The 25125-nt window shown below is 51.8% G+C and overlaps 1 protein-coding gene across 3 annotated transcripts; it reads left to right on the plus strand.

The window, feature by feature from the left end:
* Positions 1-337: 337 nt before the first annotated feature.
* Positions 338-24892, plus strand: TOP3B (DNA topoisomerase III beta). 3 transcript variants are annotated; one of them, XM_061561856.1, is made up of 18 exons: positions 338-560; positions 2431-2562; positions 3037-3143; positions 4104-4178; positions 4957-5150; positions 5559-5715; positions 5977-6090; positions 6609-6699; positions 7807-7961; positions 8715-8820; positions 9528-9674; positions 10173-10346; positions 11505-11633; positions 12867-13016; positions 13866-13966; positions 17587-17788; positions 18707-18919; positions 21533-24892. In XM_061561856.1, the coding sequence occupies exons 1-18, from the start codon at positions 491-493 to the stop codon at positions 21958-21960; spliced, it is 2745 nt and encodes a 914-aa protein (XP_061417840.1). In that variant the 5' UTR covers positions 338-490; the 3' UTR covers positions 21961-24892. The 3 variants fall into 3 exon arrangements, with proteins under 3 accessions (XP_061417840.1, XP_061417841.1, XP_061417842.1); XM_061561857.1 differs by lacking the exon at positions 338-560 and adding an exon at positions 2796-2877 and having other exon boundaries at positions 2488-2562; XM_061561858.1 differs by lacking the exons at positions 338-560; positions 2431-2562; positions 3037-3143; positions 4104-4178 and having other exon boundaries at positions 4966-5170.
* Positions 24893-25125: the final 233 nt, after the last annotated feature.

Consider the following 25125-nt stretch of genomic DNA (forward strand, 5'->3'; position numbering starts at 1 on the left):
TGAGAGGGGGGGGGCTGTGAGAGGGGGGGGGCTGTGAGAGGGGGGGGGCTGTGAGGGGGGGGCTGTGAGAGGGGGGGGGCTGTGAGGGGGGGGCTGTGAGAGGGGGGGGCTGTGAGAGGGGGGGCTGTGAGAGGGGGGGCTGTGAGAGGGGGGGCTGTGAGGGGGGGGCTGTGAGAGGGAGGGGCTGTGAGGGGGGGGAGACTGTGAGGGGGGAGGGGCTGTAAGGGGGGGGCTGTGAGAGGGGGGGGGGCTGTGAGGGGGAACACGACGCTGCGTGACGTCACGCACCACGTGCTTGTTCGCGAGCCAATCAGTGGGACGCGGCCCGCCAATCCCAACCGAGGCCTTCAGTCCAGGCTTCGCCATCACCAGGGCAACACGGGGGCGAGCGAGGCCGAGCCGGGGCGAGAGCTTCTAGAACAGTTTAAAGTGTAACCCGGACGGATTAATCATCAAGGCGATAAGCAGCGGCCTCTACTGCCTCCTCGACATGCGCACGGTGCTCATGGTGGCGGAGAAACCGTCTCTGTCTCAGTCAATAGCGAAGATCTTGTCGCGAGGTGACCGCTTAGGCCTCCCCCCCCGTTCACTCGCCATTGTCGGTCTCATTCATTGCCCACCGCCTGCCACGGCCCTTATCCACTGCTGGATGAAGGTCTACACCACTGGCCGTGTTGTCCGCTGCTGCATGAAGGTCTACACCACTGGCTGTGTTGTCGGTCCTGGCCGTGTGGTCGTACCAGCGCGGGTTCGGTGAAGATCGGTGGGGGGAGGGTGGGTGGTGGTGGTTGTGAGTGAGCCGTGGGAATTGTCTTAAACTCGTTCACATGTCATTTAGATGACACTCGCCACTGATGTTAGCCGTGGCTTGGACCGAGTCGTTGCATTGCAAGCGGCAGCCGCCCACTGTGTGCATTGTCGAACTTCTGTCGCGCCGCGCGTAGCCGATCGATAAGATGCGGCGGGGGGCAGTCAAAAAGTGTTTCCACTGCTGGATTGGGGGGCCACTGTTGGATGGGGGGGCTACCCGAGGTCGTGTTGGCAGCTGGGGTTGATTGATTCCTCCAAGTTAGCAAAGCTGGTCAATGTTGACGAGGCGTGATAGGGGGAGCGATAAGGACCGCTTCGGATATGTCTTGCCATCGATGTTAAGTCCTTGGGGTAATGCGCTAAACGCTCAAACTCGCCATCGTGTGTGTTGTTAACTATCATCTCGGTTCAATACGTTTGATGCTACAGCGTTAACTATTAACACTACATTCGCTACTATGGGTACGGTACAGAGGTTGTTCTCAGGATGCACTTGTCACGGCCAGAGTAACGTGGAATGTCGACATTACTATGCCACGAGTAATCGCATCTATGAGCGATTTGGTGATGCAATTGGTTACGCATTGCGCTACGAACCCGGCGACTTGAGTTCAATTCCCGGCCACGGTGAACATCAGAGGCGAATGATATCTGAACCGGACCCCAGCCCTTACCAGTCACCACTTCAGAATCCCCACACAGACCACCGTGACGAAGTATGGCCAAACAATATCTCGTGAAACGTAACTCCGTCAATTTACAACCGCAGGTTTAGCTATTAACGCTACATTCAGAGCCGTGGATGGACATGTCACTGTCATAGGAATGTGGCATTTTCACCACTGGCTCTGGAGATGGACACCTCGGCACACTGGTTTGAGTGGGGAAGCCTTGCTTACCTTAATTTTGATTACATTTACGAGAAAGTATGTTCAAAGGTGTGGCAGCAGAAATATTTATTTATTTATCGTGACTTGCTTACCTTTTCTCTCTTTTGCACTCCTATCGTTTTTTTTGTGTTGTTGTAACTCGCTGACCCACCCCTACCTGGGCGTCTGTGAAAAGAGCTTAATATACTCTTCGGATTCTTCCAGGATAAATATATGTTCTGATATTTCCTCCTCGGTGCTGGGTCAATCATACCAATATTGTATGGCGGACCCTAGTGAAAATGCGTCAATTTGGCTTTGCAGGGAAAATAAGTAATGTTCGTAGTATTTTTTGCTAATAATGCTATTTCTGAACCACACCGGGTCATTATCTACTTCAACCCGCACTAACCACGGTGAAATATCATCAACACCCTTGGGGCATTGTGCCCTTGTGTGCATGTATGTTGAACTTCTTTTACACCATACGTAGCCAGCCGTGCTAATTGGAAGGACAACAAAACTAAACACAAAAAGCAGTTCTAAATAAATTAGTTTTTCAATCTAGATTCAACAGTGCATAGCTCCAGTTGCTTCCTAATATCGGAACGAAGAGCGTTCCAGACGTCCGCAGAGGCGCATTTAAAAGCGTGCACGGCGGTGACCGTCTTTGTTCGATGGCTAGCCAAAAGCCTCTGCGAGGATGTATACTTTAATTTTGTTCGATTGTGCCCCGTTGGCTGTCTCGCAGGCAGCATGACGTCTCGCAAGGGGTTCAACGGTGCGTGCTCGGTGCACGAGTACATGGGCTCGTTCCAGGGGCAGAGCGCGCGCTTCAAGATGACGTCCGTGTGCGGCCACGTCATGACCCTCGACTTTATCGGTACCGGCGTCGTGTTACGAACGCCCGCGCCAACACGCCATGCAAACGCTCGCACTGCACTAATGCCCACACTGCACTAGCGCACGCTGTGCTCGAACACATGCTATGCACTAATGCCTATTACGGTGTTTTTTCTGGAAGATTTTGCTGTTTTATCCTGGATTTTTCTGTTGCCCGTATTCACTTTAAGATGTTCTTTGTTCATGTTTTTGTTTGTTGCGGTTGCACCCGAGTCAAGAGCCGCATGGCTGACAGGGCTATACCTAATAACTGAAACTGAGAAACTGAAACAACCCACTCTGCATGCTGGATGAGGTTAGTTTGGAGTCTCGTTGATAAAAGCACAGCCACTCCTGTGATGCAATCATGTCTTCGTAGTGGTGGTGCTGGTTGAGGTGTGTGCTCACTCGCAGCACTTGCCCCCACAGTACATATGGTCTATATGGGGGATCTTTGCGTGTGTTTGTGTGTTAGGCAAATACAACAACTGGGACCAGGTTGATCCTGCAGAGCTGTTCAGCAAGGCTCCTACAGAGAAGAAGGAAGCAAACCCCAAGTTGAGCATGGCAAAGTTCTTGCAGGTGATGACTTGCATACATATAGTCATTAACAATTTACATGTCCTTGATTAAAACTAGGTGAGAGCCAATTTAAGATGTGTAGTCTGTTTTCTTCAAGCGAAGATCTATTAAATTTCGATTTAAAGCTTTCGTGACTGCAGGGATTCATCTTCTTGGTTCTTTCGGTAAAGTCACGTAGAAGAGAAATAAAAAATAAAAAAAATAGAACATAATAAAATACAATTCTCACGACGTTTCGGCCACAACGCAAGCAGCCGTCCTCAGGTGACGAACAGGGCTGTCGGAAAGACAGCCCTGTTCTTCACCTGAGGACGGCTGCTTGCGTTGTATTTTATTATGTTTTATTATTATTTTATTATTTCCCTTCTACGTGACTTTACCGAAAGAACCAAGAAGACGAAATATCAAGATCAGGATGAACGCATTTTAAAACAACAACAACAACCACCTTGAGGGTGATCGACCAGGAACATATGTCCTCACCCAGGACACCACATCCACTGTTGTTAAGAAATACAAAGTGATTTTATGCTAAAATGAGCATTGGGAGAGTACTCATCTCCTGTAGGCTGACGTCACTGCGGCGAAGCCACAGGCATGTCCGAAGGGACGGTGACGTAATTCCTAAACAGTGGGTTTCAATGTAAGTCAATGTAGGCGACCCATCTTCCGGACAATTCTGGAAACGAAATGCAAGAATTTATCCTGGAAGATTGTGGCACCCATTGCTTTGTATTGGATGTTATTTTTGTAACAATTTTTTTTAAATGTAAAACGTTAATTCGGAAGGGGCAACAATTTTGCAGCAATGTCCTCGCCAAGAGAAATATTTATTTTTCAATGTTTTTTTTTCGTCCAACATACCGTTTGGGAGATTCACAGCGTCACGGCCAGATACTTGCGCGTTATACATCTATAGATGGCGGCGTGATTTTGTGTGTGTGTGTGTGGGGGATGTAGATCGAGGGCAAAGGATGCGACTACGTGGTGCTGTGGCTGGACTGTGACCGAGAGGGAGAGAACATTTGTTTTGAGGTGAGGTGGCTTTACACCTGGTCTCATTGTTAAACACAGCATAACCCAGCAGTGTAGTTATCTTTAAAAGCGTTAGTGTCGGGTAATTGGTTACGTCTTTGTAAAGAAGCATGAAAGACATGATAGCTCAGAATCAGTTATTTTTAATATATATTTACACCGCCATTATGAACCCCCCGAACTAACCAGCTGACTTCCTATGAGTTCATACTTTTTTGTCAATCCACTGCTGGATGAAGGCCTCCCCATACTATTTTACCTTGCTTCACCATCCTGGCCAGTGCGGGTTGATTAAGGGAAGCGGTCTCAGGACCGGTTCAGATGTCACTCGTGAGTGATGTTAGCTGTGGCCTGGAATCAAACTCGGGTTGCTGGGTTCACAAACCACTGCAGCATCACTCCACCCCAACCTGCTATTACATCCGTAGTGTTAATGAACTTGGGGGACGGGGAGGGGGTTTGGGGTGGTGGCACAATGTTTTGTGCACTCCGCCACAACTCCTGACAAATGAGTTTGATTCCCAGCCATGGCCAACGCCAGTGACGAGTTATCCCTGCATCAGTTCCTAGGCCTCATATAACCTTCAAGACAGACACGCCGCCATGCGACAGTGAATTGAATCTGTCATCGACGATTTGAGTGCCGCGTTCGATCAATCGATCGATCGGCGGTTCCGTGCTCGACAGTAGTTTCTCACCACCGCCTCCCAACGGTGTCACACCCCCTGCCACCCCCCCCCCCCCCCCGACTGACACCCCCTCACCCCTGGCTCGGCAGGTCCTGGACGCCATCGCGCCGTATCCAGTGAAGCACGGCTCCGAGCAGGTCGTGTTCCGAGCCAAGTTCAGCGCCATCACCGACACGGACATCCACAACGCCATGAACAAGCTGGCTGAGCCTAACCGCTTTGAGGCGCTGGCTGTGGATGCTCGTCAGGAAGTGGACCTCCGCGTCGGATGCGCCTTCACCAGGTCTCGGCGCCAGCTGCCACGTAGGCGTCGCCACCGTCGCCGCCACTGTTGACATTCGGGGGGGGGGGGGGGTGCAGTGATGATTGTTTCAGTTTCATTTCAGTTTCAGTTTTAATTTATTTGGAATAACCCTGTGAGCCATTCGGCTCTTGATTCGGGTGCAACCGCAACAAACAATATAATTACAAGATGCATTTAAAATTTACTGTATGCAAATTGAAATATCCCCTACAAAAGCAATTGAATCTTCAATAAAAAGCACCGTTTGTTTATGCTGCGTACTAAACTGTACAAAAAAATCCCATTTTGATTGGATGATGTCTTGTGATCGGAGGGGTGTAGATGGATATTTACGAATTGGGGTTATGAATTTGCTGTGCCTTCAACGCGCACGTCTTGTTACCACAGGTTCCAGACCAAGTACTTCCAGGGGAAGTATGGCGACCTGGATGCGTCGCTCGTCTCGTTTGGGCCGTGCCAGACGCCGACGCTGGGCTTCTGCGTGGAGCGACATGACCGCATCCAATCGTTCAAACCTGAGACATATTGGGTGCTACAGGCCAAGGTAGAGGAGACGTACTGGGTGCTACAGGTTAGGGTAGAGGAGACGTGTAGTCGGTGCTACAGGCCAAGGTAGAGGATATGTTCCTGGGTACTACAGGGTAAGGTGAAGATATCGTATATTGGACCCCAAAAATCACATTAAATGTGAATTTCGGTGACTGACGTATGTCTGCTTGTTATGCATATGGGTGCGGTGGTACACGTGTGTACATGTGTTGATTTGCACACGTGTGTGTGTGGTGGCACGCAAACACGCGTATAGGTGAGCACGGCGGCGGGCCAGGCTCTGACTCTGGAGTGGGAGAGGGGCCGCATGTTCGACCGGGAGGTGGCGCAGACTTTCCTCGCCATGGTGCGGGGAGCCACGGTGGCCAAGGTACAGCTCGCTTGCCATTTGCCACTTCTTAAATTGGCGTACAAGCGAAGGTCCGCCGTGCGTAGCATACGGCAATCCCTCGTTTAACGCGGTCGTAGATGCGCTTCTGAAAAGTGCCACGTTAAGGGAAATGTGTGTTGGGGTGAAAAGAAGTTCCCCATAAATAATGTAACGAAAAAGTTTGACGTTATGCTACGTACCACGCGCTCACGGTAAGATGGTGGGATAAATAATTAAGGGTTCGCCGCCGTGTTACTGTATTATTCTGCATACTGTATCGTGCCGTTCAGACGCGCAGCTCAAGAAAGTAATTTCTCGTCTATTGCACTGGGGGGACAATGGCGGCCGGGCTTGGTGCTGGCGGTGTTGGCCTTCATAGGTGCTCGCTAACAGCACTTGCCCCAACAGTCTGTTAAAGGCTATACGGGGGGATCTTTGGCTCTTGCCTTTGTGTATGTAAGTGTGTAATAGTCTGTCACAGGAGATGTTGACTATAACTTGGTCTCGGCGTGGGTCAGGTGCTGTCCGTGACTCAGAAGGAGAAGGCGAAACAGCGTCCGTTGGCTCTCAACACGGTGGAGATGCTGCGCATAGCCAGCTCCTCTCTCGGTGAGGGAGTCGCCAATCGCGGTCGACCAGGGACGGGGAACCTTCCGGAATGGGGTGCCATGGTGGCGAGATGTTAATTACCTCGCTTGGTATACAGGAGGTTGTGGGTTTGATCCTGACCCTGCCGCCTGCTGCTGTATATTTCGAGTTTGCATGTTCTCCCCGTGGTCGCGTCGATTTTTCTCCGGGTCCTCACTTTTTAACCCCACAGTTAGAATCAACAACATGCGTTTAGAGTATTTGGCTGCTATAAATTTCCACATGATAAGCGACTTTGTTGAGCTATCATTTGTGGCCAGGTTGCTTCTGAAAAAAAGGCAATAACTCAGTGGGCCTTATCTGGTCAAATAAATCGTTCGGTTTACTTCATTTCTCACAGTCCGCAGCTTCGTTCCACACGGCCCGCAGTCGCACGAGGCCTACCGCTTTAAAAAGGGCCCCTTAAATGATATTTACCCCTTACTGCAAGAATCCTATCTGCACTAATTGGATACGAGAGGGGAAAGTTTTATTCAATTACCCGTCTGTAACGGTGGGTGGGGTGGGGGGAGGTGGTGGCGAAGAGTGCGATAACCCTTGTAAAGATGAGCGTTATTGAACGGAACGTTTGCGTGAATAATTATAGGTTAGCATAAAGGTGAACCCTACTCTGGCCCAACGTTTCATAAACAGTGGTGAAAATCAGTGCTAAGAGGATGTTCGGTGGAAAAAAAAAAGTATCGGTCACGATTGATTCCAATCTCGTTAAACGATGCGTAAATTGCTATCCTTTATCCCAGTGTTCTTCACTCATTTTCAGTGGAGGGGGGGGGGGGTCACTTTCGCCAATAAGACATCAGTGCGACGGCCGTCACACTGCCTACAAGGGGTGTTTTCACATTTGTGTATTGTCGGGGGGCCCGCACGTCAGGGGCTACACTAAAGGCCACCAGGGGCCGCCGGTGGCCCACGCGGGCCAGTGAAGAACACTGGCATAGGAGCTACTCGCAACCGGCGCTTGCCCCATCAGTCTTGTAAGCCTACACGGGGGATCTTGCGATGAGGAACACTGCTTTAGGAGTTGGTAGCGCGTGTTTGTTGTGCTCATCTCTCCGTGCGTAATGCGAGGCATGGGGCCTCAGCACAGCATGCAGGTGGCGGAACGGCTCTACATCCAGGGCTACATCAGCTACCCGCGCACAGAGACCACCAGCTACCCTGACAACTTCGACCTCAAGGACGCGCTGCGCCAGCAGGCATCGAGCCCCTTCTGGGGGGACTTGGTAAGCCCGGCGCCGGCCGGATAAGCACTCCGATCGCCCCACCTCTGATCAGCATTGTTGGCTATGCACGGTGCGAAAGAAGTTCAACATACATGCATAGCTCACCGCAAACTTGTCCAAACTCCGATTTAAAGCTTTCGTGACTGCAGGGATTCATTTTCTTGGTTTTTTCGGTAAAGTCACGTAGAAGGGAAGTAATAAAATAATACAATTAAAACATAATAAAATAATTCTCGCGACGTGTCGGCCACAACGCAAGCAGCCGTCCTCAGGTGGAGAGCAGGTCTGTCGAGGAGACAGAGTCTGAGAAAGAGTCTGTCCAAACTCGCCTCAGCTCGCTTGGATTGTTTAGATTAGTTTGCTGTTATAAATGTCGTCATAATCGGCCACTTTGTTGAGCTATCGTTTTTGGCTGGGTTGCTTCTGAAACAGAAGCTAATGGCTCAGTGGGCTTTACCTGGTAAGATAACATTGGTTGAGTTTTATTTGTATATATTTTTTTCTAGTGATTTGTTTACGTTCCCTATACTTTGCACTCCTATCGTGTCTTTGTATTGTTTGTTGTTGTCACGTTCTGATCTGCCCCTACTGGACATCTTTGAAAAAGAGCTTTATAGGTCATCGGATTCCTCCAGTATACATAGGTATTCGGATTCTTATTCTGAACAGCTTTTGCCCCAACAGTCTGTGAAGGCTATACGGGCGGGGAACCTTTGCCTTTGAGTGCGGTCGCGTGCGTTTTCCTGCCCACAGGTGAGGGCCTTGCTGGCCCAGGGCCTGAACAAACCTCGCAAAGGCAGCGACGCTGGCGACCACCCGCCCATCACGCCCATGAGGGCGGCCACGGAGAGCGAGCTGGGTGGGTGTGCGCGGCGCGTGCACAGCAAACCCACGGTCCAGACGGCACCGCTGAGACCATGGGGCTCAAGTTCCGGCTTTCAGATGCCTGCGATTAAACCAACTCAACTCGTTAGTCAATAATTGGTTTTGTGGCCGTAAAGAGAGAAAAAATATATATAATAGGCATTGTTTAGGGCACATGGATAGGCCGGAGAGGTTAAGAGTCCCATCTATGTGCTGTGAAGGTCCATTGCTTGTTCTTTTTAGGGCCACATTAGTGTTGATGAAGGTGTTAAGTCATTTTTGTTGTTTTTGCGAACGTAGCAGCAGCATCGCCACCAAATAAATCGTTGTTAAGAAGCAGGTTCTCAAGTGTGGTGAGTTGAGCTGATGATCCCCCAAAAACTGGTATAGTTAAACCCTATCATAACGTGTTTTTCTGCACTTTAATTTTGCTCAATTTCAGTTCTCAAAATGAGAATTTCGTGACATGGCACGTGCTGGAGTGAGTGAGCGATTGAGCTCCTAAGTGGGTGGGCGAGCGAGCGAGTGACTTATTAAGACAGTGGCTGAAGGAGCAAGCAAGCGAGCGCCTGAGTGAGTTAACGAGTGAGTGTCTTGAGCGAGTGACCAGTTGACGAGCGAGCTGCAACCGAGCGTGTGAGCGAGTTTACGAACGTGCGGTTTTTAATCACCGGACGTATTTCTGTTTCTTGCAATCGCCAGGTGGCGACGCGTGGCGTCTGTACGATTACATCGTACGGCACTTCATCGCCACGGTGAGCGAAGACTGCCGCTACCTGCTCACCACCATCACGCTGTCGCTCGCGTGCGAGACCTTCCACTGCGTGGGCAAGACGCTCGTGTCGGCCGGTACGTCGCGTCGGTGTCGCCGGAGCTTGCCGGTCAATGTTGGCTCCCCTGTGTGTGTGGTGCTGTGTGGTGTGCGGTGGCGCAGCGATTAGCGCGTTGCAACGAACGCGGCGACACCAGTTAGATTCCCGTTCACGACCAACATTTCAGTGATGGAACGTCTGAACCGACCATGGGCCTCCCGATTGGTCAGCGACTTGACCTTAAATTAGTGAGTGGCGCGGTACTTAAACATCAGCACTGGGGAGACAACTAAAGGCGGCTGTATGAATGTATGTGTGTTTAACTTCTTTCACACTGTACCTAGCCAACCATGCTAATCGAAGGTGCGGGGGATTTGGTGTTGGCCACCCCAAACTCCTCGTGCACTGTTCCGGCCGAAATAGGTGCTCGCTAACAGCAATTACCCCACAACAGTTCGTTTGAGGCTATACGGTGCCGGTGGTGGGGGGAGGGGGTGTGGATCTTTGTCTTTTGCGATGCCGTTTGACCGCGCAGGCTACACAGAGGTGATGCCCTGGCAGGCCATCCCGCTTGAGGAGAGCCTGCCGGCGGTTGTGGCCGGAGATGAGTTGCCGGTGGACAGCGTGGCGCTGCTGGAGAGGCAGACGGGCCCGCCGGACTACCTCACCGAGGCCGAGCTCATCACACTCATGGAGAAGCACGGCATTGGTACGACACCAGTACAACGACGCAGAACCTCCCTCCCTCCCTCCCTCCCTCGTCGTGTGCCGTGCTGGCCTTAACAGGTGCTCGCCAACAGCACCTTCCCTAACAGTCTGGTGCAGGCTATACAGGGGATCTTTGTCTTTGTGCGTGCTCATCCACGGCACTCGCGGGGTAGCGGTCCACGCAGTGCAATGCAGTACAACACAAAGTGATACAACGCATCCGTCAATAGCACTGTGTCCTTAACAGAAAAACAACGTATAATAGCACATGCGCTAAAACACCTCGATTGCATATCTGCCTTCATTGATACTGAGTAATCTTTCAAAACTCAACACATTTGCCAATGGTTGAAAATGTATGGCCCTTCTGCAGTGCACACACGGAGGCTCGAGGGGTAGAGTGGCCTCTCGGTGTGCTGCGACGAAGGGCCATTGCCAGAAACGTCTCCTGTTATTTATTTCACTCAAAGTGCTCGCCACAAGTGAACCGCAATACCTCGCTGATCTCGTTAAGGGGCATAAACCACCAGCAGCGGCTTTTGGCTGACTGTCGAACAAAGACGGTGACCGCATCGCGCGCTTTCACATGCGCATCTGCGGCCGTCTGGAACGCTCTTTCTACTGATATTAGGAAGCCGCTGGAGCTATGCACTTGTAAATATATATTGATAACTAATTTCTTTAGAACTGATTTTTATGTTTAGCTTGTTGGCCTTCCGCACCTCCGATTAGCACGGTGGGTTACGTACGATGCTAAAATAGTTCAACACACACCATCATGACTCTCGCAATCGGTTTTAAAGACACTAAATATTATCAGCGCATGTTTGTTTGCATGTTTTGCCACAAGCATGTGTGGTTAATGCAAACTTGATGCCTTGCAACAGGTATCTATTTGCTGTTTGAACGTCTTAACATTTCCTGTTTTTTTTTGCCAGAAAGGGCAGAGCCTATTCTTACGTAGGGATAGAGTCTAACAATAGATGTTTGCTACATGGCACTCTACTGCCCACCCTGATGTAGTCACGTAGAAGCTATCATTTCTCCTTCGTCCTAACAGGAACCCCGGCGATAGACCTTGACTGCACTTGCCTTGACTTTTGACGCCCCCCCTCCAACCCACCCCGCCTCCCCCCTCACCTTGCCTCTTCCCTGCCAGGCACGGACGCTAGCATCCCCGTGCACATCAACAACGTGTGCCAGCGCAACTACGTGACGGTGGAGAGCGGTCGCCGCCTCAAGCCCACCAACCTGGGCATTGTGCTGGTGCACGGCTACCACAAGATTGGTAAGCAACTTCACCGCCACTTCATCGCCCTCCTCACTTCTGACCACTCGCCTCATCCCTCATGCGACCTCGCCTCTCAGTCCTCGCCTCTCACTCCGGTGGCGAAATGTTAACTGCCTCGCCTGGTGTACAGGAGGGCATGGGTTCTATTCCTGTCACTGACGCCTGTATATTTTGAGTTTGCATCTTCTCCCGGTGATCGCGTGGATTTTTCTCCGGGCCCTCCGGTTTTTCCTCTCCACATTTAGAAACGTGCGTTTAGGGTAACTGGCTGCTGTAAATGTCCACGCGATAAGCCACTTCATTGAGCTATCATTTGTGTGGCCAGGTCGCTTCTGAAAAAGAGCGATGTAGTTTAGTTCCATTACGCCGTCTTCATGGGAACGTTGCCTCTCACTCGCGACCCCGGCTCTCAATCTGACCTCGTCCATCTCTCGTCTCTGCCTCGCCACTCCGCACTCCACCCTCACCCCTCCCTCTTACCCCACCGTCACACACACCTCTCCCACACTCACCCTTCTCTCACCTGCACTGTAATCTCACCGTCACCACCCCCTACTAACTCCTCCTTCACCTGCAATCGTATCTCACCCTCGGCCTGCTCTCTCACCCGTCCCACACTCACTGCCTCCCTCACCTATGGTCACACTGATGTCACCCCACCATCACCCGTGCCCACCCTCCCAGCCTCATTTCCCTCTCTAACTGGCCGTGTCGCTTCCTGATGTTCGTTTTGAGCGCTCTCGGCTTGAGCGCTCTCATCGGATATCGGATTTGCATGCCGCGCAAATCCACTCCAGCGCAACTCATCATCATCCCTTTTAGCACGATGGCCAAACCCCGCCGCACACCATTCGTCTTCGTGTGTATTCAACAATCAACACGTGGCTTTTCAAAATGTTCCTCCTTTTTACCAGATTGTTTTTGCCAGTGTTCTCATCCGACCGTGTGTGCGTGTGTGCGTGCGCATACCTGCGTGCGCGCCATCGTCCGACTTTTACTCTTGGCCATCGCCCGTGACGAATATCCGAACCCGTGCTGGGCCTCCCCTACGTTGAGTCGGCCTGAAATGAGTACCTCGTGGGGTGTGTGAATGTGAGCACTGGGGAGACGGAGGGCGGTCGAGCGTGCTGCTGGCCACCCGCTTCCTCGCGTGCCGTCGTTCATAGGCGCTCGCTCGCAGCACTTGTCCCAAGAGTCTGTGAAGGCTAATGTGTTGTTGTGCAAACGCAGACCCGGAGCTGGTGCTGCCTACGATGCGGGCCTCGGTGGAGAAGCAGCTGAACCTGATCGCCATGGGCAAGGCCGACTTCCAGGCTGTGCTGCAGCACGCGCTCAGCATCTTCCAGCGCAAGTTCCACTACTTTGTCGACCACATTGCCGGTGCGTGCTGTCTTACTCTAGTCACCGCCGCCATCGTCATCATCATCATCATCGTCGTTTTCTTGGTTCTTTCGGTAAAGTCACGTAGAAGGAAAATAATAAAATAATGATAATAAAACATAATAAAATAATTCTCACGAGGTTTCGGCCACGACGCAAGCAGCCGTCTTCAGGTGGAGAACAGGTCTGTCGAGAAGGCTCTGCCTTCTACGTGACTTTACCGAAAGAACCAAGAAGATGAATCCCTGCAGTCACGAAAGCTTTAAATCGAAAAAAATCATCGTCGTTCTCACAGTTGTCATGAGCTTGATCGTCATCCGTTATTTATTTCGTCATTGTCATGGTGATGGTCGTCATCGGCATCGCGGCCTCTTCATCACCCTTAATGTAATCATTATCGTCACCTTCCTCATCGTCATGATCGTGGTCGTCATCATTGTCATCTACATTATTATTTTAGTCATCGTCATGATCATTATCATAGTCATCATTATCATTGTCATCATCATTATCATTGTCATCATAAACCTTACACTAATCCTTGCTTGGCAGACGTAATTGAGCTGGGAACATAGGAATGGCTCTCTGTGCGTGTGTGTCTCTGTACGTGTCTGTATGTGTGTGTGTCCGTGTGTGTTTTCATTTGTGGGGAGCGGTGGCGCAGTGGTGAGCACGCTGCAGTGTGTAAACATCACCACTGGGGAGACAAAGGTGGCCAGGCATGGCGTTGGCCACCCACCCCCTTGTGTGCCGTGCCAGCCTTCATAGGTGCTCACTAACAGCACTTGCCCCAACAGTCTGTTAAAGGCTACACGGGTGGTCTTTGCCTTTCTCTTTGTGGTGGAACAGGCATGGATGAGCTGATGGAGGTCTCCTTCTCTCCGCTGGCCGCCACTGGGAGACCTCACTCGCGCTGCGGGAAATGCCGTCGCTTTATGAAGTACATCCAGGTCAGTGGTTGCCCTACGTGTGTCACTGTAGTGGGGTGCGTAGGAGGTGGTGTTGAGTGTGTGTTTGCACAAGCAACTCTCACTTCTCATCCTCCGTAGTAGTCGGGTTGGTGTGTGTATCCTTCACTCTTCCTCTCTTTCTGCATGACCTCACACCGCCCTTGTCAGACGCTCGGAATCCCGACAAGCCGTTCAACACGAGCTCAAGTCCTCCTCGTATAGCAGCACCCAGTGCCAGTAACGGTCAAAGCTGTCGTCGCCCGCTCGTGCGTGTCGCATCAGGTGACGCGCTGGCTTGCGGTTGCGGTGCGGGGGTGAAAAAGAATCCTCTCCATAACTCCGCGAATCTTTAATGCGCGGGGGGGAGAAGAAGAAGCTCGTCTCATTGGAAATTGTGTCCCATCACACAGCCGCGATAAAGCTACTCGGCGTGAGCACGCGCCCTTTCCACACCGCGCTCCGTGCGCCCCCGTGAAACGTTCTCTTCTGTGCCGCCAAAATGCCGTCGTCAGTGGAGATAGCGTGCACTGGAAGGACCCATCAAGCCATTTTAGTGATTTAGGTAATTTATCCAATTGCCCGCGCTTGTTGAAGACACCAGCTAACAACGGTCGTAGCGAGTACGAACGGCATCATGCGCTCTCGGTTTAAGCCCGGTTATATATTTATTCATCACGCGTAGTCAGCGAAGGACCGTTGCGCCAAACGTGTGACCTCTTGCGACAGCATTCGCATGAACTGCTCTTGCTGTCATACGCCGGCGTCTCGAGCGAATTTTTTTATTCACATCGATCACGGCGGGGGGGGGCGAGGGGGGAGGGGCGACCACCACAGGGGCGGTACCATTCCTTTGAGGATCGCAGTCCGCTTGGGACGTCGACGGCCAGCCCGAAGTGCGCACTCTACTGTGATACAGCCGGCTCCCTCGGCGGACTAAGCTCTCCATTGCGAGGAGACCGCTCTCGTAGATGCAACGGTGACAGCTGTGACGAAGTCGAAGCATCGGGGTGCCAAGAAAGGCGTCTTTGGCATCGCACGTGAGCATTCAAAGAAACGGCCTCTGCTAGCGCCGGGAACCAGAGCCGCTTCGGTGTCCACCAATGCGCGGGATGGAATGCACGATGTTGTTGTGGACCTCGAGACAAAATCGGAACGGACACTAACGTCGTAAAGCTATGGTGCTCGTTACAGCTGATGGCAAGTAGAAATCTCCAACTTAATAATTCATACGTAAAAAAATAACGTAATAACTTCTACCAATAGACGGCGCTAGTGCTTTCATGGCAAGAGTATATTACAGGCTTTAACCCATCTGCGCAATTGATGGTCACGGCTTTCTGGTGAATCGGAATCCCGTTGAGATCCACCAGAATGGATCGTCAAAGTGCTTGGTGCGTCGGCCCTACCGCTGGACCTTATTGGACGATAATGAACAATGCTGTTGCAGTGTGCACGGTTGGCTACATGTGGTACGAAAGAAGTTCAACATTCACACATACGTACGCTCTCAGTTTGTGGGTGGAGCGGTGGCACAGTGGTTAGCGCATTGCGATTATGAATCCATTAAGCGGCCCGGGTTCGCTTTGCGGCAACGGCTGACGTCAGTGGAGAGTCGTACCTGCACCGGTCTTGGGTAACCCCAACTTCTCCTTTCCTCCACTGCACCAACACGTGCCTTACCGGCATGGCGAGGTATGGTCAAAACAACACCTTTGATCGATCTGCCGTGGGGAAGCTCTTATCCAGCAATGGATTGATAAAGAAATTGCAAATCATCATTTGTGTTCTCTTTATTATTGTCTATTCCTCTTGCTGAACAACTTAGATAAGATGCCTCATACACCACTGTATATGCAAATGCTATGACTACGATCCATTGCTTCGTCAATTCTCACCGATTGGTCAGCTCGTAAAATATTAATCATAGACGCGCCTTATTCCGATTTGCCAGCGTCGTTATTTCTGCACAATTGCACAGCTCGTTGCTATATATTGGGCTGTGAGCTGGCCAGGAGATGGCCAGTACAGCAAGTAGATTTTTCAAATCCACCCCTGTGTAGAGTTTTTGAGTGTTGTCCCCTTGCGTGTATTGCATGGTGGCTTTTTTACGCCACCGTGCCATCTCACGAAACGTAATTGACCAAACAGCCCAGTGTGGCAGGACCCACCTGAGTTGGAGTCTTGAGACTCGGCGAGGCTTCCCCGGATAAATCAATGATCTTATCATTATTATTTTGTTTTCACAATGTCGTATGACCTGATGCTTGTCACCTCTGGTTTGCTATCCTTGCGCATGCTCGCACTCTCTCTCTCTCTCTGTGTGTTTTGCTGGCTGCTGTGCATTACTGGCCTCGGGGCATTCAATTAGCAACTGTAATTACAAACATATACAGTCACACTGTGCAGCTGCTAATCATGCAAATTAAGCCAGATGATGGATGGTGTTTAAGCAGCGGGCGGAGGGACGCGCGCTTTGGAATTGCGCTCAGAGGAGGACACGGGTCGCTGAGCGATCGTGAATCAGACGAGGGAAGTGAAACGGGGCCTGCCGGCAGAGTCGCCCGTTCCGCGCCAACGATGGTGCGGCAGTTGCAACGAAGTGACACCGCAGTTAGTCCACGGGTGGGCGGTCGTGTGTCCGGTGGGGTAGAGGGTGGGTAGTCCAAACGTCTAATCATTTTTAATGGCCGGGTCGCTCCTGAAAAATCAACTGCGATCTCGGTGGGCTTTACCTGATAAGCTAAAAATAGTTTAGTTTATTTGTATTTGTTTATGAAGTGATTTATTTACCTTTCCTATACCTTTCACCCCGATTGTGTTTTTCTGTTGTTTGTTGTGACCTGCCTCAACTGGACACGTGTGAAAAAGAGCTTTATCGGATTCCTCCAGTATACATCAATATTCTGATGCTGATTCTTCCGAGACGTCTGCTCAGCGCGGAAGAATTGGCCGTAAATATCCGTGAGAGGAGGGGGCTGTCTCTCGCGGCATTAGCCACCACGAGCGAGCAATTGGTCGGTCGTTGTGATGACGTCGACGTCATCACGTGATCTCTCGGAGAACGACGCCACTTCACCTGTCAGAACCACACACGTTCCTCCGGGATGAGCAATCATTGCCCCACCCCATCCTAATAGCAGACTCAAAGAGGCCCTCTCACAGACCAGCTGCTGAAGTAGTCACCTTGTGCCACACAGGGCACATCTGCCACTCGGGGGGGGGGGGGGGGGGTTGCCCTTTGAAAAAAAACGTGGTGAGATGGAAGCGGCCTATCGCCAGTCGAGCTCGCTCTTGAGACACCTCAAAGAGGACGTTCTATCAACATCGAATTGTTATCACCACTCCCTTCTTCTCTTCTTCTCCTCCGCGACTGCCCGCCCCCCCGCCCCCCCGCCCCCCCCCCGCTACAATCTCTGCCGCTCCCAACTCCCTCCCCCCCGCCCGAGCAGGCGAAACCGAGCCGCCTATCGCTGGTAGAGCTCGCTCTTGAGATGGCTCCAGGAGGACGCTCTGTCAACATTGAATCATTATCATCACTCCCTTCTTTTTTTTCTTCTCTGCGACTGCCTCCCTCCCTCCCGCTACAATGTCTGCCACCCCCCCACCCCTCTACCGAGCAGGCGAAACCGAGCCGCCTGCACTGCTCGCACTGCGACGATACGTACAGCCTGCCCCACGGCGGCGCCCTGAAACTCTACAAGGAGCTGCGCTGCCCGCTGGATGAGTTCGAGCTGGTGCTGTGGACGTCCGGGCCTCGCGGCAAGAGCTACCCACTGTGCCCCTACTGCTACAGCCGCCCACCCTTCCCCGACATGAAGAAAGGTGCGCGGGGGTGGTCATCGTACCCCCCTCCCCCCTTCACTTCACTCCCCACCGCACCCTCCCCCCCGCACACCTAGCCAACCCCCCCACCATGCCCCTCGGGTTAGAGCATTGCCCCGCAGTGATTTTAGCAAAGTTGTCAGTGCAGCTCCCAATATATTTTGATATATTTCAGGCTGCTTTGAAAACTCACCTCTTTAAACTGGCCTTTACCTCGAGTTTTGGCCAATTATCCTGGTTCTGTTTATTTCCTGCTTTCAAAACACGGTGGTGCAATGTGATCTAGGGATGAAATGCGCCTTACAAATGTAAATTCTTATTATTGTTGATGAAGGGGTACCAAGAAGTAGTTCTGTAATATTCTGTTTCACGGCATTTACCAACACGACTGGAGTCTTGGTTGTCACTCCGCTCGCCAAAGTGGCCACGTGGCTCAGTGGTGAGAATGAGCCCATCGCTGGTGACATCATGGGTTCAAATCTGGGTATCAGGCGGTCCGTAGTGGCCATGTCGGAGGCACTAAGGCGGCACTCTGGATCTCCGCTCGCGCTCGGGGCAAGGGGAGCAAGCGACATGCCTGGGTGTCTTGCTCTGTGCTATCGTTTGTGTCCTCCCTCCGCTCCCTTTGTGTCTGTCCGTCTGTGAAAACATCTCCGTAATCCTCCTCGTGCCATCCCCGTCGCATCCTCCGCGTCCTCCGTGTAATCCGTCATCGTAATCCTCTGGGTAATCCTGCCCCATAATCCCACTTACTGGGCTTCCTTTCCTCTTCCTCCTGTCCCTCTCTCACCATCTCCTCCTCCTCTCTCCTTCCTCCATCTCCCTCGCTCTCCCCTCATCCCTCCCTCCTACTCTTCCCTTGTCACTCCCATCCTCTATATCTCCCTCCCTCCCCCCCCCATCCCTCCCCCGCTGCAGGCATGGGCTGTAACGAGTGCACGCACCCGACGTGCGCCCACTCGTTGCTGGCGCTGGGCGTGGGCCAGTGCGTCGAGTGCGAGGGGGGGGTGCTCGTCTTCGACCCACTCTCGGCCCCGCGCTGGCGCATGGTTTGCAACCGCTGCAGCGTGCTCGTGCACTTCTTCGCCGGCGCCCTGCGCGTCAAGGTGGTGGCGGCGGCGTCGTCGTCGGGTGAGCGCCTGCGGTGCCGCTACTGCTGTTCGGAGACGCGGAGGTGCCACGGAGAAATGGAGGGGTGGATACGGGGACCCCGGCGGGGGGGGGGTAGATGTATGGGACTGGGAGAGATAGGGGATAGGCGGGAGACGCAGAGAACGGATGGTAGACGCAGGGGACGGCCGGAAGACCCAGGGGACAGGTGGGAGACCCAGGGGACAGGTGAGAGACCCAGGGGATACGTGAGAGACCCAGGGGACAGGTGGGAGACGCAGGGAACAGGCGGGAGACCCAGGGGACAGGCGGGAGACCTAGGGAACAGGCGAGAGACCCAGGGGACAGACCCAGGGGACAGGCGGGAGACGCAGGGTACGGATGCGAAGAGGGAGACAGACGCGCAGATTCAGCGACAGATGCAAGGAGAGAAGCAGACGCAGTGACAGATACAGACAGATGTAGATGTAGACACAGCGGCCAGATACCGATGCAGGGATAAAAGCAGACAGACACAGGGACGTGCACGTTTGTGGTAACGTACAGGGACAGAGAGACAGACACAGGGATAGACAGGCACGGGACAGACCCAGGGGCAGGGAGGGACAGAGGGGATGGACACGGTGGTGGCTAACATTGGTGGCGAGTGAATATCTGAACCGGTTCTGGGCCAGCGTGTGGTGAAGTACGGCCAAAAACAACCCCCGTGACCGACGTGGCATGGAGATGCCTTCGTGCAGCAGTGGATTGCTCATGGCTGACGATGCTATGTGTAAATCAATTTTGCACAAATGAAAAAAAATCGAAAACATTCTAACGACCCCCCCGTTAAAGATTAACGCCGCGGTGTGAATTCACCGTCCTCAACATCCATGCGCCGTCCCCTTCGCTCACAGCGGATATCTAAAGACCACGCAACGTCACTCGCAAGAGTAGAACTTTGCGTGGCCGGTGTCACGTTTCCGAATTTGACATCAAAACGACGCGCAAAATTACTTGAATTGTGATCACGCGTAGCAGCGACATCGCCGCCTGCTCCTGCACAAAGAGCTTGGCAGGATCCTCCCGGGTAAGCAAACGGAATGGCAATAATAATTAGTTTTGTTTGAATTATGATATTCACGTCACATATATTTCCCCTTGGCGTTATCGATAGAGCCATTGATTTCCCGACTTCACTACCCCCCCCCCTCCGCACCGTGGTCCCACTGACGGGAGAGATCGCTACTCAATCATTAAACCTTAATTAATTTAACCGACGGTAATTGTCTCATAAGTTAACCTGTCAAGTGCCCGTTTAGCATTGACATTGTGTCAACCCTCTTGCAAGGGCGACCTCAAGAACAGAAAGTTCACCGAAACGTTTTGGTGGGGGGGGCCTTCGTCCAGCAGTGGATAGACCACGGCTGCTGCTGCTGCTTGTCATGAATATGATTTGTTCGTATTGGTTGACATAACTCCCACAGCCACTAGAGGCACTACGCATTCACCGCAGCATTAGGAACGTAAAGACGACTCGACGCATTCTTCAGGAACACTTCAGAGCACTAGATGTGAAGGTCCTTTACGCGAAACGTCACCTCTTATCGAGTTTTCTTTGAAGGCCGCACACGCAGACAGACAGTCATTGCATCGAGCACTTTCAGATGCGCTTCTGCGTCCGTCTGGAACGCTCTTTCTTCCGATATTAGGAAGCCACTGGAGCAATCCACTTTTAAATCATCTAGATTGAAAACTAATTTTCTTAGATTTTTTTGTTTGTTTTCCTTCTCCCGCACCTCCGATTAGCAGGGTTGGCTACGTACGGTGTGAAAGAAGTTCAACATACAGTACATACACGCATGCGTGTGTGTCGGGGCTGGGCGTGCAGGATCTTGCGTCGCAGGATTGTGGGAGGAGGTGGCGGTGCTGTGATGGCTTGTGGTGAGGGAGGTGGGGATAGTCCTTCATCCTTGGCTGACGACTAATTTCCACTCAAGATCAGTTTGTGCTCTTTATAACTCGCGCAGAACCCCCAATCAGGCGGCAGATGGATCTGAACCTGTCACGTCTGCGCACGTTGGCTTCACGCAAGTGACAGCTCGGCTCTCCAGCTGCCCGAGCGGCGCTAAGCGCTCGCGTTTATTCGACATTGATTAAGTTGCTGCTCTCGTCCATTGTTTGAGAGATAAAAACGCGTTGGTGGCCGCGAGGACCTGACTAGTGCGCGGAATGTTAAACGTGACGGTGCGAGTGTGGGAAGTCTGCGCGTGGCAGAGTGGGGAGTACAGTTCTTTTTCAGCGACCCACCTGGCCACAAATGATAGCTCAACGACGCGGCTTGTCACGTGGAAATTACAGCAGCCAAATACTCTGAACGCGTGCTGTTGATTCTAAATGTGGAGGGGAAAAAAACTAGAGGACCCGGAGAAAAATCCACACGACCATGAAGAGAGAGACACGCAAACTCCAAATATACAGGCATCAGGGTCAGGATCGAACCCGCGACCTCCGGTATACCAGGCGAGGTAGTTCACATCTCGCCACTGCGGCGGCCCCAACAATCTCATCAAGATCATGATCACCATCATCACTCGGTGGCGTTGTAGAGGCTTGCCATGCTGCGGCGCTCTATAGATGTTGTCGCTGTTACAGGGACGCAGGCTCGGCTGGACCCGCCGGACGTGGAGGATTGCGCCCGCGCGGCGTGGGCCTGCGAGTCGTGCGAAGCGGCGCTCGTCGAAGTCGAGTACCCGGCAGCGCCAGCCGGTGCCGGCAACAACAACAACAACCAACAACAGCAGCCGGCGGCCCCCGCCGCCGGGGCAAAGGTTGTGAGGTCGCCGCTGCCCGACGGAGCGACACGGCACGTGGGCTGCGTGTTCTGCGACCCCGTCTTCGAGCCGCTTGTGCAGTTGAAGCACGCGCGGGCGCAGAGGGCCCGGCGTGGTGGGGGCCGGGGGGGACCGGCTGGTGCTGGCCCAGTGGGGGGCAGAGGGGGAAGGGGTGGGGGCGGAGGGGGGTTCCGTGGGGGCAGGAAGCCCAGGGATAAGATGGCGGCGTTGGACGCGTATTTCGTTTGAGGTGGCGGTCGTTTCCGAGTGTGTGTGTGTGGTGCCCGTTGCCTGCGTGTGTGTGCGTGCTTGGATAAAATGCAGGAAGTTGGCACAGCGGAGGGCACAGGTGGTGCATCTGCCAGTCATCTCAGTCAGTCCACCCATGTCACCCGGGTCTGTCTCGTGATGTCTGCCAGTGAGCCTTTGACACTTAACGATGCCTTAATTTGCAAGAGTGAACCTGGGTCATCAAAAGTACCAAAGCATAGCAAATCAAAATCAGAACTAAAACTAAAAGAACTGCGTCTATCGCGCGTCGAGGAATAAAAAATATTGCAAAACATGATTTCCCAACAGCGCAAATCTGCTCGGGAAGATTTACCTCCACACTGAACACAGATAGCACAATATTACAAAACTTAAGCCGCGGGAAACATTAATCAGGAGATATATGGTGACTATAATACCATACTAATATGTGAACAAACACGGACGTGTGACGTCAAATGGAATTGCAACTCAATTCATCGTAGATAAATTAAATCGCAGCTTAGCATCAAATTGTGATCGAGGTGTTAGGGTAACCAATGGGTGCGTTCGAAGCGATGGGATTCCAGGCAGTTTTTTGGTGCATTGGCAGAGAGAGAGAGAATACGAGTGAGACCCGTGGGAGTGAATTGGTGAACGCGGAAAAACGGAGCGTGTTGGTGGTGGGGGGGTGAGGAGTGGATTTTGGGAAACTCAGTAACGGCAAACGTTTCTTGAAATCCCGCTTATTCACAGCACATAAACAGGGGGGGGGGGGGGGTACCTCTCTGGCCTCCTCTCTATGTGCTATGAAGGAGGACCACTGCCCGAAACGTCGCCTTATTGTATGCTCGTTCACATTAAGGCCACACACAGTGTTGTTGACAATGTGTTGACAAATGTGCTTTTTTGTGTGTGTGATGTTTAACTGCGCTTATGCACCACTGCCAACGCAGCAGCAGCAGCAGCGTAATGTGTTTAATTCCGAATGATCATTCGTGTCGTTATAGAGAATATAAGTAACAAAATAAACAAGCAGAGAATTCGCCTGCGGCACTATCTACATAATGGGATGTGGAATAAAAGAAACACTTTGATATGTGGAGGGACAGTTATGTAAAGCAGGCGAAATATCTGCATGTTTATTTAGTTCCTGATTTACACGTTGGGGGGTGGGAGCACTAAGGGAATGTTGAACTCAAATTGTTTTATGCAACTGAGCCCTTGGCCTTATCACGAGCTTCGTCGTGTTTTGCCGACTGCAGCTTGTTCTTAGATTTTTTCGGTAAAGTCACGTAGGTAAAAAAATCAAAATTAATAAAAGTAAATTAAAAATAAAATAAAAATCACGACGTTTCGGAGGCAACACAAGCTTCCGTCTTCAGGTGGAACCGTCACAGCACGCTTGCTGTATCAAGTAAATGAGAGATTCCAAGGGATACTTGATTACAGCAATCGTGCTGTGACGGTTCCACCTGAAGACGGAAGCTTGTGTTGCCTCCGAAACGTCGTGATTTTTTTTATTTTACTTTTATTAATTTTGATTTTTTTACCTACCGATAAAACCTAAGAATATGAATACTTGCAGTCACGAAAGCTTCAAAATCTAGACTGCAGCTTGGTTGCGTTTGTTGTTTTTGTTGCCGAGTGTGGATGCGCGGGTGGTGCAGAGCAAGAGTGTAGTTGCGAAGGTGGCGTCGAGACCACTTTGTTCACCGGAGGAAGAAACGCGATCACGTTCGGCGCACGAGAGCCGCCCCCCCCTCTCCCCACCACCCGCGAAGGTGCCCGATCTCGCCCGCTTCTTCTCGAAAGTCTCAGCAGGTTTTTTGTTTTTTTTGCCTGGCGAGTTGTCACTCGGATGCGTGACCAACCAACAACCACTTAGGTGGGAGCTTGCCATGTCCGGAATAGAGGTTTTTTTGTTTTGGGTCAGATCGCGTAAATATTAAAGTGTCGTTTAAGCCGCCGCCACCCGACACAGCCAATTAGTAAGCTTGGTCACGTGAACAGAACGTGCCAATTCGTTACTAGTACAGTGCACCGGTGTATTAGAGAGGAAACCCACAACATTTACAATTGGAGTCCGACGTTTCGCCAGTTATTACTGCTAGCATCATCAGGCGGACAGCCAGGTTTGTGGAGAAATCCTCCTGCTATCGTTCTAAATAGAGATATATAAATGTGATGTCACCACCTGTGAGGCAATTGGGTGCAAAGGCCAGAGGGGGTTGGGGGGGGGTAATGTATGCATATAAATTACAATGTATGCATATGAATTACAATGTATGCATATGAATTACAATGTATATCCATTACACATGGCGAGCCACAGGGCTTTGCAGGCATGGGCCTTCTCTTGTGAGTTGTGGCCAGGAGATGGCATCGCTGAGTGTTGTGGGGGGAGCTGTTGCTTTGTGGCGGTGAGCACGACACGCTAGGAACCCCCGGCTACCCAGGTTCGGATTCCAGCTCACGGTCAACACGCACCATTGACGATTATCTAAAGCGGTTCTGGGCATCCCCTAGGTCGACTCGGCCTGAAATGAGTACCCGGTCGGGTGTGTAAACATGTTGTTTTCTCCTTCCCGACACGAAGACAAACTCTCGCGAGTAAATGGAACTGGAGCCAAACATCATCCCGATGTAGCCGGGACTCCTTGCTGAGCAAGAGATGTGAAGTTCGGTGGGGACCTTTCGTGGCGCCAGTGATCGGTGTTACAATGGAAGCGGCGTTACACGAGTGTGTGTCGATGCCGTCTCGGTGTGTTTGTAGTTATCACGGCGGTTTTGCATTTTACTGCCACCAGAACTTTTATACAGCAACGTGGTGTGTGGGGGTGCGAGCTGGGATGTGGGTGGAAGTGAACGAATATTACGACATCAAGTCGAGAAATACACCTTTGCAAATGGCTTTACACATTTAATATTGTACATAAGAACGGGGGGGGGGGGGGGGCGAAATTATTAATAAATATTTAAAAAACCCGTAAACTCTTTCTCCGTTTTATGAAAGATGGTCGTGTTTGTATCGTCGTCGTGCGTTTCACGGTGTGTAATGTTCGAGCTGGGATATCCGAGCCTTGGTTATTGATAATTATCGATGATCGAGTTTTCTCAATGCCGACTCGTAGTGTAATGAATGCATTTTGCTTGTCATCATAC

Source organism: Lethenteron reissneri, chromosome 28, assembly GCF_015708825.2.
Source record: "Lethenteron reissneri isolate LAM-NWPU_2019-01 chromosome 28, ASM1570882v1, whole genome shotgun sequence".
NCBI classification, from domain to species: domain Eukaryota; kingdom Metazoa; phylum Chordata; class Hyperoartia; order Petromyzontiformes; family Petromyzontidae; genus Lethenteron; species Lethenteron reissneri.